Source organism: Empidonax traillii, unplaced genomic scaffold (genome assembly GCF_003031625.1).
Source record: "Empidonax traillii isolate 1590-97213 ecotype Southwest subspecies unplaced genomic scaffold, ASM303162v1 scaffold370:size553598, whole genome shotgun sequence".
NCBI lineage: Eukaryota > Metazoa > Chordata > Aves > Passeriformes > Tyrannidae > Empidonax > Empidonax traillii.
The window spans coordinates 469,940-484,294 of NW_020955563.1; the positions used below are offsets into that span (position 1 = coordinate 469,940).

At 40.7% G+C, this 14,355-nt stretch overlaps 1 protein-coding gene across 2 annotated transcripts in view; it reads right to left on the bottom strand.

Moving 5' to 3' along the window:
• Window positions 1-5,401: 5,401 nt before the first annotated feature.
• Window positions 5,402-14,355, bottom strand: part of SYNE3 (spectrin repeat containing nuclear envelope family member 3) — a 57,220-nt gene continuing 48,266 nt past the window's right edge. For both annotated transcript variants that reach the window (XM_027892806.1, XM_027892807.1), the window contains exon 18: window positions 5,402-7,010. In XM_027892806.1, coding sequence (XP_027748607.1) covers window positions 6,813-7,010 — 198 coding nt within the window. In that variant the 3' untranslated portion in view covers window positions 5,402-6,812. The remainder of the gene's footprint in view (window positions 7,011-14,355) is intronic.

Sequence of the window (14,355 nt, forward strand, 5' to 3'; positions counted from 1 at the left end):
TACTGATGAAGGCTGTTTTGACATAGGGGGCAGCAGAAACAGGCAGAGCATCTGCAGGATGAACTGCAATGGGGAAAAATTTTACTGAATTTAAATTTATTGAAACCGGATCAGATTTTTTGCTCTAGGTATTGAGGAAGAAATGCCACTGGAAACACTTCAGAGAAATGATCTAGGATCATAAGAGGAACGATCTAGGGACTGGAAGAACTGTAACAGGAAAAAAAGCATAAAAGACTGGTAACATTTACTTTGGAAAGGAGACAAAGCCAAAACTCCTCTGCTCTCATAAAAGAAGGAAACACAATGTATGATCTGGAAAGGGAAGTGCTGGTCTTTCTGCTTCCTTGGATTCAACACAAAGGGGCCAAAGAAGGAAAATCAAACCATGCCCACCCCTCAAACAAAAAGTTTCTGATTCAAAACCAGTTCAGGGATTACCTTTTCCACACAACTCACAGGAAGAATGTGGAGCTTACTGTTATAAACAGCTCCGAAGCCAGAAAGCCATTAGCATTCAGTAAGGCACTAAGCAGACTCAACCCCAAAATCCAGAGGACTAAAAACAACACCTGACATTTACTTGCGAAGGAACAGAAAAACTCCCACTTCAGCTCTACAATGAATTTCTGTCTCCTAAGGATTGAACAGAATCATCATGACTCGTTTTCTATCTACAATAGCATTTCCTGTATCTTTTCCTGGAGCATCAGGGCCCACCATCTACCATTAATCTGTCACTGAGGGGTTTAATTTAGCAGTTTATTCTGTATTTAACGAAAAGAAAAAGCTACTTCCAGGGCTCCAATCTCAGCTAGAGTGAATCACCTTGAGGGGACCCTCCTTCCACAGTGAGGGACATGAAACTGAATAGTGCTGATGGCCACTGCCAAAATTTTGTCCGGTAAAGCAGGATGGCAAGCCCTTGTTCCTGTGCCATTAGTCCTGGGCTGCTCTCATTATGCCAACTGTACAAGTTCCTCTCTTGCATCAAGATAACCAGGCAGCCTTTTGAAGACCTAGTGTCTCCTGCTGCTTCCACTGGGATGCTGTACCTTAACCTGGGCAGTTTCATCTTAGCCATGCTTTAGTAAGAGGAGGGTGGTTGGCTCACAGTACAATGAGGTAAAATTTGGCAGTTGCTGAAGCAGATTAGAGAACAGAGGTGCTGAAGCAGATTAGAGAACAGTTAGGCTACTGTTTGAATTGGTATATTCCTGATATATACTCCTTTTTTTCCCAGATCTACTGATAACTCTCTTGTAGACACACAGTCATATTTTAAATTGGATAGACAAGAGATAATAACAAAGAGATAATAAAAAAAAATCAACTGTATGACAGATTATTCTATTCTTCTTTGCTGTTTGGCTTTAGTTTTTTTAAATGCTACATTCAAGAATCTTTGGTTTGTTTTGTTTTACCATGGAATAAGTGCAACATGAACCCATAATTCTTAAACAGACATGTACAAGTCAGAATGCCTTGTCCAACACAGTTACCCAATACCTACAACTAAACTGTTTATATTCCAGTATAACCAATAGATATCTTCCTTTAAATATGGCAAAAGCAACAAGAGTGGTTTCTGATTGAATCATGTTGTCTGTAACAGAAATATTATCTTTAGTATTTTAATAAACTGGTTTCTGGGAGTTGCCAACCATTGACAGATTGATTAATGCAATAAACTTTTAATGGCTCAGAGCAGGTCAGTGATCTGAGAACTGCTAAGAATATCCTCGATAGCCCCCAGCAACTCTGGAAGAAGCTGATCTAGTTGGTTGGGCTCACAAGTTTTCAGCTGCACACTAGCAAGTGATACTGTCCAGTGGATAGTAAAGTCTCCAAAAGCAGTTCTTACAGCCAGCTGGGTACACAATCTATGACTTGAAAGACAGATATGATGCCTGGCAAAGATATATTTATTGGGGGTTTTATAACAGCGCTTCTTGAAAGGCAAAACTATTTCTTCAGTTTCCTATGGTGGACAATTTAATTTCAGTCTGTAATGTTCAGTTATTCCAAAAGGCTTTGTTTGCTCTGGGAATCTCTGTCACACAGCAGTTTTAATTTTTTTTTGAACAAAAGAGGAAATATACTCTCTTGTCGACACAAGTTAAAAGAATTCTTGTACATGAACTGACTCTTCAAATCTCTTTAGTGCTAATGAGATGTGTATGCACACATCAAACTAAAACATTCCCTATTTAATATCGAAGAGGAGATCAGATGGAGCAAACTCCTGAGGTCCTGGAGCAACTAAAGAGACCATGCTATTTCTTCTGATGCGCAGAGATTACCGTCTGTCTATCTAGTGATAGCCATTTTTTGGACACATTTCTTCTCTCTGAGGTCTTCAACTACTCCAAAAAAAGGGATTAAGGAGAAATATAATGCCACTCTGAAAGCTCTTAAAATTATTCAGTGATCATCAGGTGGTTTTACTAGTTAGGCTAGTAGCTTTATTTACAGCCTCAAATGTTTGAGTTTTGTAAGTAACTCAGTCACTGCAAATAAGGTAGCACTTGGTAGAAAACATGACTGCTCTGGAGATTCAGTGCTAGCAGAGGAATACAACATTTATAATGTGTGTCCTCAGAACTGAACATATTTTTCATACAGAGATTTCTGGAGAGGGTATATATAAATAATATTTAATACCACTTAAATTGCTAGCTGGAATTAGAAAAAGGGCTGTTAATAGACATGTAGCACAATAGCAATTTTCTACCTCAATGTACTGCTGTCATGGAAAATTCTGTTGAAAGCATCTGGCTTCAAAATCAATTATAATGTACAAATTAGGCTTGCTTTCTTGCCAAAGGTTGTGTCTGAAGTGTGCCTTTGGGGCTGTGCAGAATTCTTACTGTAATGCATGGGCAATGGAGTGCAGGATTTTGCCTTCAACACTGAAGGGTTATTAATATGGTCAATCAAACACTGGGTCCAACAGTGCAGGCAAAAGAACTGGGAGAGAGCTGTAAGGGCTCTGCTCTGTGAACAGACTGGGTATCTGCATGGAGAACAGGCTACATGGCCTGAACCAGGTGCACAAACAATTTACAACCTCAAATATATTTGATATATTTTAGAGTGTTTTAGTAGCCTTTAACAGTCGTTGGATCTGGATTAGGGTAAAGTGGTGCAAGTCCTCAGTTTTGGACTCTTATCTATTTTGTGCATCCCAGGTTTTGGCAAGGGATGTCTTAAGGCAGTGGCCCCAGTCTGAACCTGAGCTATAACACACCTCAGTTACGACTGGATGTCAGAGATGTATGAGCTGGGGATTTTATAGGCTCAAAAGTGAGAGTATAACCACCAAATCATCTGTGAGCAAAGATAAAGAACTGTGCTCATGATTTTCAGGACTGATTTGGAAACAGTATGCTTTAGTTTGTGTTTTGAGGAATCTGAGATTTGTACAGTTTCCTGGAAGCTGGACTGGGCAGTTTGTTTTCATTATTCCAATTACTGACTTGATTAATATTTACATACACTTCCAGGAATCAGTATCACTGACTTTTCAGAAAAAAAATCACAAGAGAATAAAAAAGAAAGTAAATTTTGTATTTATAGTCCAAGCATACTATTGTGAGGTTTTTTTTGTTTTGTTTTGGTTTGGTTTGGTTTTTTTTTTAAATCTTTCTTTCTTAGAAAAATCTCATACCTGCCTTGGACAGGTAACATCAATGACATTATGGAAGAATTAAATTGTTTTCAGTGACATGAAAATTAAAGTCCTGTGCTTTGAATAGTTTTCATGGCAAAAAAGTAGAAATATTCATCACTTATGTGAGATATTTAGATTACTTAAGTTAATGAGAATGGATTGACTGAGATTTAAAGCAAAAAATTACAGACAAGGGACCTACAGAATAAATTGATTGCAATCCCAGCAGCAAAAGTGTGTTTCTAATTTAGTTTTTTTTTTGTTTTTTGTTTTTTTAAACCTGCCACAACACTGAAACATCAAGGTGGTGATGCAGTTGTTCTCTTATGATCCTCTGTGTAGAAATTTTCCCCCCCATTTGCACACTCCTGTGGTGTCAAATGCATCTGTGAACCCATACAAATCACCCAGATAGACAGGCTGGGCAGAAAGAAATCTGATGTGAGATTTTGTGCTTTCACAGAAAAAACTTTTCTATCTCCCTACTGATTTCCACTTGCAGCTTTATTACTCCTCATTATTTTTACTTTCTCACTGGTATTTTACTTTCGTCACCTGGAACAGCTCAGCAAGACCCAGAGAAGTGCAATGTAGCCGCGTCACAAAAAAGTGTGTGCACACCTACACGTATCCACAATCACACAGAGCTGGTTTTGTTACGGCCCCTCTTCCTCCACACTTCTTTTCTGCTGGAAGATTTAATTTGAAATGGAGATGTGTGTCATGATTAGCTCCTTGCTGGGCAGCCACAAGGGTTTCTTCCCTCAGGGCTGACAGCAATTTTTAGAGGAAGGGTGTTGGAATGTGCACGGCACTTGCACAGATAATCAGAGGAGAGGAAGAGGTATGTCCTCTGCCCCAAGAAAGAACAGTTCCAAAGAAAGAATTAATTTGCTCCATTCTCTGACCAATTATAGCTCCTCTACATCTGGCTCTGTCATGAAAGAAATCTTAGGCTTTCCTTTGCTTCCTGATGTGAATGTCTTATTGCTCAGCAGTTATCCACTCTCCTTATCTTTCTGCTTCCAGTCCCCTCTGCCTGCTCTGAGAGCTCTTCTGATACCCCCTGACAGTCAAGTTTTAATCCACATCAGCTCAGCTCCTCCTCATGCCATCCTTGGGCTCTGACTGATTACCTTCACCATCTCCTTGAACTTCCACTCTCCATTTTTAGCAGAATTTTGACATTTTAATCCAACATTATTAGGAAGACAGAAAGAGGGTCTCCTCAGAACACCGGTAGCGTCCCTGTTATTTGCCCTATTTTAAATCTTACTGAAGAAAAGCTGTTTAATATGCAACAGTACCAATACTGTAGCAGGGAGAGGGAACCATAAAAGATTCTGAGATTTTTCCTCCACAGAGCCTTTATTTTTGTCCTCTGTTAATTGTGACTCCTTTTCTTAGGCTTTATAAATTGTTGCACACCTCTCTTCTCTATGTTTAGCTGCTCCTCTTTCACACTGCCTGTTCTCCCTCATTCTGTGCCTATAATGAGCTCCTTGCTGCTCCACCTCCCTATTTTACCCAAGTTTGCTTCTTTAGCAAAACTTTAATGGTTTTGTTAAATAAGTGACTGCCACCTTCAGTCTCTCAGCTACTACATAATTTAGCTGCATGACAGATTTTATATTATTTTGGAACTTGCTTCGAAAACAACACAGAATACCCCATACTGATACTCAGAAGACAAGTTCTTCCTGCAACATAGCCAGGAGGCTGTTAAAATTTTTTTTTTCCTGATTACTACTGTGGCTAAAAACATGAGACACTATGGGTTAGCTCTCAAAAATGGCACACATTTGTATAAATCATTTTTTCTTTCAGGAACCAACTAATTAAAACACTACTAAGAATGGTTTCATCACAATAAGGTGAGAATTGCTTTTACATTAAAAGGCAATGTTAAAATGTACATTCAAAAATTTGATAAATCAGGCATAAGGTTAGCTAAATAAATGACAAGTTGTCATAATTTTAGAGTTTAGCCTAAATGGAAATTTATACTTGACTCTCTTTGATACAATCAGTTTGCATCATTTCAATAAACCTTTAATATAAAATCATCCTAGGAAAGAATGGTGTTTCCAGGGTGGCATTATTAAAGTACCCGTGACTTTTGCTTTGCTGAAACTGAGCCAGGCTGCATCCCACTGTTCAGGCTTTATGATCCGTTACTAAATGCCTCTTTTCATAAAGTAAAAAAAAAAAAAACCAACAACCAAAAAACAAAACACAAAACAAAACCCCACAAAGAACAGAGAAAACCCCATTGCCTTTTATATGCAAGATAGATGATACAAAGTTTTGTTCAGTGCTCACAAATTTGTTCAGAAAACGATGACCTAATTTTAAAAGTTATCCTGCTAAACAGATGATAAAAAAATATATTCTTTTTTCTCAACTTTCTTCCTACTGTATTCTACCTCTCCTGATTCAGGTGGGCTGGAGAACACAGTAATTGGAAAAGAAATCTGGTAAAAAATGAGAACAAGAGGAGGTCCACCCCCACTTCAACTGAAGTCAGTAGCGACATTTCCATTAGCTTCTGAAATCCCTGTATCCAGATACTGAAAAAGCAGCTCAAGATTTCAAATAGGATAGTCCAAATCTTTCTTGGGCTGAATGTCAACCACTGCATTCAAACTTGATCCTACTGTGCCTGCTCTCCAGACTGCCCTGTGGTGCATGTCCACGTTTCCATAGGTGCTCTGACTTCAGTTGTAAACAAGAATCTGATTTTAAAATCACCCATAAAACCCCACAACAAAACCATCCTTCAGTTTTGCTTGCTGAAAGATGGCAGAAACAGAAACATCCCAGGATTATCCTTAAAACAGCGAATGAGTGGATGATGGATGTTAGTTTGACCACAGATATGCATTTATACATATATGTACATACATACATACACATAGACAGTCTCTATATACATATTATAAATATAATAATAAAATATTGTAAAAATATTAATTTTGCTCAAATACCTGATTAAATTGGACTAATCTTATGCTGCACCTATGTGACCTATCCAGCTGATATGACAGCCCTGTTAGAAGCCCTAAAATCTACAATAGTTGCAATTGTTAAAAACCAAGAGTCTGTATTTCTGCCCATCACCTCGTGCCATGCCAAGAAGTTAGGTTGGGGGTGGGCCCTCGTATCTCAACATCAGCTTGAAGGACCGAGCGAAGTTGTTGGCCAGTGTGCAGCTGTGGGTCTCTTCTGCCAGCGGCAGGAGGAAGGCCAGGAGCAGGAGGAGCAAGAGGAGGAGCTGCAGTGGCAGTGCTGCCCAGCACACTCGATGCAGGTATGAACACACGCCTCCAGAGCGCTTCTGAAAGACACAAACCAAAGAGAACTCAGAAAAATAAGGTACTGGGGACACCCATTTCAATTACATCAAACTGCTGAGTAGAGGGTCTGAACAACCCTTGTCCTTGCCCTAGGACCCAGCCTGGGTGCTTGGCACACTGAAGCTGGCTGAAGCTGGCAGTTAAATTATGTCTTTCAGGAAAATATTTCACTATCTTCCAGAATTCACTGCGACAAACCATTGTCTTCCAAAAGGAAAACACTGCTGACCTTCTAGAAGAAAACAATTGCTTCCAAGTCCATTTTTCAATTACAAAGTGGTGGTTACAAATGCTCATGCCCAAGTTGCCGACTGGTTCCTTCCCAGCCAGCATATGGCATAGAAGGTCAGCTTTAATTATTCTTCAGTCAGTAAAATGAGAATGCTGATGCCTGGAAGAGAGGAGCCAGCCTTCTGCTCTCTGTCAGCAGGAAGGAGCTTCTTTGGCAGCTCACACAGCTGATCGTCATCTCCCCAGCTGCAACATGCTCTGGATCCTGGCTTTGGAATCTACAAGGTTGGAGGTCAGAAAAAAGGCCTTGTAGTGCAGCCTGACTCAGTACCTCTTATAACTTACTAGGCCCATATTAAAATTTTATATGATGCAAAAGAATGAGAGAAACACAACAATGACAGCGAAGAAGACAATAAAGTCACATCTATTGCAGTGCACTCATGGGAGGGACACACAAAGAAGTCCCAATACACTTTCTTTATGCTGGTGCAAATTTAGAGTAGCTCAATTAATCTCATGAATCTAATCTGGATTAGCATGACCAGGAGATAACAAATTTGGGGCTACAGAGTTCAAAAAAATGTAATTAAGAAGGAAGATTTTCACTGGCAAGATTCCTGGGTAACTCCTGACAACAAGCTACACTACATGAGTTTCCCGAAAAAAAGAAAAAAAAAAAAGGTCAAGTCAACGATCTGTAAGGGAATCCTGAAGAAGAGATAACCTGTTCATTTCATCAAACAAGGAATTAAACTCTGAGCATAAATGCAGCCTTTAACACAGCTACAACATTAGGTACCAGCCTACATCACAAATATCAGTACAAAACATCCACCGAAGTGGGACCCACATTGTCCACAAAAGAAAGTGTATTTGTTGTGTTCAAGACACAGGCAATGTCAGTGCTGCAGCAAAATTAGGGCTTCTGGCCCCTCTGGGATGCTTAGCAGGCAATACCTTTGTCCCATTACAGCATCACTGTGCATAGTCCACGAGAAACATCAGCAGAGCAGATAAGGAGGAGATTGATGATAGAAAAAAGTAACTATGCCTTTTGCTATTTTTAACAGTCTCTTCCACTGCTTTCTAAATTACTCAGTCCCTTCTAGTGCTATATAAATGCTTACAGAATTAATTATGAAGACAAATATATAGCTGCAGTTACACATCATGAGACAGTTGTGCTGCAAAATCCTTCTGCTGTCGTTGGTTTGCTTCCATTATACCAAATGGCTGATGAGACTTAATTATTGTGTCAGGCAGATGTAGAGGCAGCAGAGCAACAGCTGCTTGCTCTGCCATTTCTGGCCCATGATATCTGGGTTGTAATTTGCTCACTGAGGCCAATGAAAACTCAGATCCCCAACACTGGAACTGTCAGTGGCTGAAGTGTACATGCCAGGAAGTAAGTGGGACTGACTTTGAGCACCACTGGGCAAGTTCCCTGGGTACAGTGATCATTTACCCACAAAATCAAAGCTTCACCAACCTGTTTAGCAGGAGTCCTCTGTTAATGCTTTGACCTGTTCTTGAAGTATCAGGCATAAGTAGCTGTACTAATGGGACTTTCTACTCTTGGAGTTCAGATCTGACATCCTTTATCTCCCTTGGATTTCATTAGCCTCTGGGCTGGAAGATCCTGCAGGGATTCTTTGTTTACAGTCAACACTAATCTGTTATGCATAAGGGCAGCAGCCACAACTCTTCGTATGACCTGCCTGGGCTTGTCTCTGTAACGCCACAAAACAGTCACTCCTTGGTGCAGTCAGTGTAAGCCAGTGGACTGTCATCGACAGCTCTGTTTTCATTGACCATTTCTCATTCTTAATTCTTCACTGCATCCATAATATACAGCCATATGGCAAATACATTTATCAGAGTGCCCCATCTATATGGAAAGAGACTCTTTCCAGACTCCAGAAGCCATGAGCACGTTTTTTTTTTTTAATGTGTTATCAGGTGTGGTTCTGTCAGTGGAAGATCAGATTCGAGTTACCTCTGCCTTAGGACAATTCAAACCATGCTCTCTGGTATACCACTAAGGCACAGTAAGTCTTAATGCTGATGTTGTTAAACTGTGGGATCCTGTGACTGACTGTTCAATGGTTCATTATGATTGGAAGTCTCAAAAATGTTTGCATAAAGTGGGAATTAGAAGTCCATCACCCGTTGATACAGCTGTGAGGATTGCCAGTCTTCCTAGCAGCACCTACAACTTTTGTTTTACTGCTGTCAATCTTTTAGCATTGGTTTTGAAAGCTACTTTAATCTGAAACTATTATTTAACTGCCAGACCAGCTGTAACACCTCTCTTCCCAATTATCTCTTTGTGCCTATGAATTGGTGGGAAATGTGGACTGAGCCAGTTGTGCCTTGTCCGTTCCTGCCACAGCCCAGGGAGCAGAAATCTTATGGTCACTCAGATCTGTTGCTGGTTTCTTGTGATGACCACACTCCCAGTTAGCCGCTGACATTTTTTGTACCCCAATTCCTTTACCAATGCAGCATTTGATTCAGAGCACATCACTGACTCTGCCTGGATTTCTATAGCAAAGACTACAAATGCAATTCTAAGAAATGGGATGAAATTGAAATGCTATTTAAGTGCCTTGCTTTTAGATGTACTGGAAGGATCTGTAAAATTGTATTGCTTTTCACAGCTCATCCTCCAGAAAGAATTAATGTGAAGTGGTTTTATTAACAAGCTACTGTTTGCTCTCCTTGGAGCTTTCTGCAGGGGAAGATACTTATGCTAACCACAGCAGATCCTGGCATGAGAAAAACCTGTGGAGGGACATTTACCCTGGGGCAGAACTTCAGAGAAGGAGAAATATTTTGTCTTTATCTGCTGCTTCTCTCCCACCTGCTTGCTGGGTTTATAGGCATTTTTGCCCAGCTTCCCTGTTTTGTTTGATCACACAGGAAGGTCAGAATCTTTCTGACTCCATTTGTTGTCATGGGAATGACTCAGTTATCACAAACATGGTGTTATGATGTCTCTGCAGGACTAAAAATGAGGGGCAGTGAGGGTTTGGTACTTTCAGCAAATTTGCAGTAATAAACCCTTAATATACAAGGGCCCCAACCTACACACACTGAAATGCATAGGAGATTTATCATTAACTTCGGAGTCTGCAGAAGGATTATGCACAGAGACAACTAAATATAGTCAGGATTGAGAACTACTTGTCCATGGAGTACAGCAGATACCTTACAAATGGATTCATTACTTAAATGCCCAGGTTGTTGTGACATGAAACCTATATTAGTTCTTGCTTTGTGCTTGCTGGAACAATTGGTGATATCTTTTTGTTGCAGTATTACAACAGGTATTAAAGGATAAAAAAATTATGAAGGAGACACAGTGACTTTTATTAGGAAAGAGAATCGAGCTGGAAAAAGCAGGGTAGATTAGGGGCACTGACTCCACCTCTCTGTAAAAAGCAGCCCTTCAATTTTACTTAGTAAAGGTATTTTTTTAGGTCAGTGACATGAAAAAGAGATGCTTTCAGGCTGTGGTGACCTGACACTATGGCACCAACAGGAAATTCAGGAAGCCAAGGTTCAAACTTCTGCTCTCCTGGGCTCAAAGTCATCAAGGACCTGGAATCTGGACCACATTCCCAACCCTTTAGCACATCATTCTGCATTAGAAAAGGCCAGTCTAACATAGTTCCACCTTTGCAATAGACAGTTTGAACATTTAATTTGCATAGGAGATCAAGGGTCAGAACGGCAACCCTTGCTACACCGTGGAACTTCCCTTCCTGAATCACTCCAGCTACTGGCAGCAGTACATTTACCACCCAGCACCCACAGTGCTTGCAGTGCATATGTCAGATCTAGGCTCCACAAAATATTCTGAAATCAAATCTTCCTCTGAGAAAAACTGGCAAAGCTCCAGGGAAGTCAACAGAACTTTAATTTCCACCATCTTAGAATAACAGCTGGAATACCTAGGTACTGAGCCAAAGTGTCAGAGACATTTTTGAAACACACATGGAAAAGGAATAGGTTGGCATTTAAAAAGAAAATATACTTTTAAAGTTCACCATCAAGAAAAAATGTCCTCCCCCTTCTCCCTCAAAATACCAGGACAAGCAAGGACTGTCAAGGGGTGGAGGGCTGCGTTTTGTGTAATGCTAAATGCATGCTTGTTACCAAATGAACTGCACTGGCTGTGAACATTCACATTTGTACTTGATTCATGTTGGGGCATTTGAATGACAAGCATCGGTTGAGATCTAGGGAGTCCTCAGAACTTAAATCTGTTTGCAGTTAATAACTCCTCACCAAACGCACCGTGAAAAATCACTTGGATGGGAAACAGCAGAAAAACACTTTAGAACTTGCTCCATAATATTCCTCTGTAAGTTGCTGAAGTGTTTTACTAAAAATCAGTGCTCTCTCTAGTTTGCTATTGACCATGTTCCAGGGTATAAGAAAACACACAGTTAATCTAGCTATTTGAGGGAGCAGAGCAATATAGCATCTTATACCAAGCTCATTAGTGGGGTTTTGCTGCTTGCTTGTATGTCACCAGTGTGCCTGACAAAAATCATACCTACACCACTGACTCAGTGATCCAGCAGAGAAAAAATATTTAGTCTGGGTTTATTCCTCTGACCTCAGAGCATTTCCTGAAAAATGTACTGCTGCCTGAAAACTCCTGCTCTCCCCAGGGGTAGAGACCAAGGCCCTACTGTCCTACAGACACTCTGCAGAGACACCAACAGCCATTCTGCATGCCAGTGCTGTATCCCAGCCCTAGTATCCTCTATTCCACAGCAATAGGCACAGATGCATAGGTGCTAAGGCAAGGATAAATAGTTTCTCTCTCCTTAATATTCTCAGCCTCCAGCTATTTCAGCTCAGGTAGTTTCCTCAATCTGATGCAGCTTGTACATCTGTTTAACACTTGGAATCTTTCCTCCAGATAGTTGTCCAGTTTCCATGTGAACCTACACAAACCTACACAGGCCCCTTCCTTCTGCCCCTTGAGATCCCACTGGATACTTATTCACTTGTCATTCACAGAGACAGATTATCGCCAACAAGAAGAGATCAGTTTCAGAGAAATCACAGGCTGCTCTCTCAAACCAAACTGGGTTTTTACCTCAGTGTGAGACAGTTTGGGGTTGGGCTCCTCATCAGTTCTCAACTCAGAGTCATGAGTGTCCCTCTCTAAGATAAACAACATGCTGCAAATCACAGCTGGTCTTTTCAAGAGGGAAATAATTTGGGAGAGTTGGATACTACTGCCACCAGAGAACTGAGCATCCAACAGGCTCTTGGGCAAAGCACAATCCCATAAACCACAGCAGCGACTAAGAGATGGATCCTGTTGATCAGAGGCTCTATGGCCTCTGCAAAAAAACAGTGAGCCACTGGGTTCAGAACTGTATTTTCCCTAAATGCAAACACTGCCCAGGTTAGGCCACCAGCAGTGAGGAATAAGTAAGAAGGGCTGGGGTCCCACTGAGTCCTGTACTTATCATTTTCCATCTCATAAAGAGCTACCAGAATGAATGGGCTGAAGGGAGGTTAACTGTGGTCATACAAGCAATTTTAGCTCTGACATTTTCTAACTTCAGATTGCTTGACTTCACAACCTTAACATTCCTCTTGATTCTGAAGAGCTAAGTGTATGTATGTAAATAAGTATATAGGCAAATTAAAGACTTTGTTTTCTTCCTTAGGTGGGATTCTGGGGTCCTTCAACACATCTGGATGACAAGTTAGAATCTTTGATGAAGGCTTCATTTAAAAGAAACAGAAAACAAGGAAGAGCCAGCAGTTTGTATCTGAGGTTTCAGCAGTCATATACAGCAGATATTTCTGCTGCAAAGTCACTTAGACCTAATTGCTGTGCCATATGCTACTGTGACACAAGCTGATTTATAAAGGTTAGCTTCTGTGTGCATATACAACATGATACATTTTTAGGAGAAGCACGTCATAGAACAAGTCATTAAGTAGCACTGATTTCCTATAATTCTCCAGACCTAAGCAAGGAGAAAAGGTCCCTGGTTTGGTCCCACCTTCAGCACATAAACAGTTGTTGAGGTTTAACTCCAGCTAGCAACTAAGTATTACAGAGCCACTTACTCTGCCCCCCATCCCTCACCCAAAGAAAAGGGGAAGAGAATTGGAAAAAACGGTAAAACCTGTGGGTTGGGATAAGAACAGTTTCATAATCTAAATAAAATAATAATAAAAACAATAATTATAATATAATTTTAATTAAAAGGGAGACAACAAAGAAAAATAAACCCCAAGAAAGACAAGTGATGCACAACATAGTTGCTTCCCACCCACCGACTGATGCCCAGCCCATCCCTCAGCAGTGATTGACTCCTCCCAGCCACCTCCCCCATTTCAAATACTGAGAATGATACTGTATGGCATGGAATATCCCTTTGCAATATCCCCATTTGAAAAAGGTTCAATACAGGGTAAGAGGGTATTAAACCAGTTGTACCAGTTTTGGCTGGGGTAGAGTTAAAAGGGCAGCTTGTATGGGGCTATGTACTGGATTTGTGCTGAAAACAGTATTGATAACACACCCATGTTTTAGTTCTCGCTGGGCAGTGCATGCACAGAGCCAAGGCTTTTGCTGCCTCTCACCTCACCCCACCAGCAAAGGGGCTAGGGGTGCACAAGGAGTTGGGAGGGGACACAGCCTGGACAGCTGACTTAACTGACTCAAGGGATACTCCATACAATCGGACCTTGTGCTCAGCAGTAAAAAGGGAGGGAATTTTATCAGGTCTGCCCTTGCCCTAGCTGGGCATCAGTTTGCTGGTGATGAGCCACTGGAGTTTTTTTCTATCACTTGTTTTACTTTCTTTCCTTCTTTTACTTATTGAGCTGCCTTTACCTCAACCCATGAATTTTTACCTTTCCAATTCTCCCCCATCTCACTACAGGGGCTGAAGGGAGGGGCTGAGCTGCTCATTGACTTTAACTGAATGCAATTAAAAACACAGGAATACTCCACCAGTTTTTAATATACTCATAAACAATATAATTTGTCCCAACAAATATACCACACAGAATCACAGAATATGCCAATTTGGAAGGGACACCCAT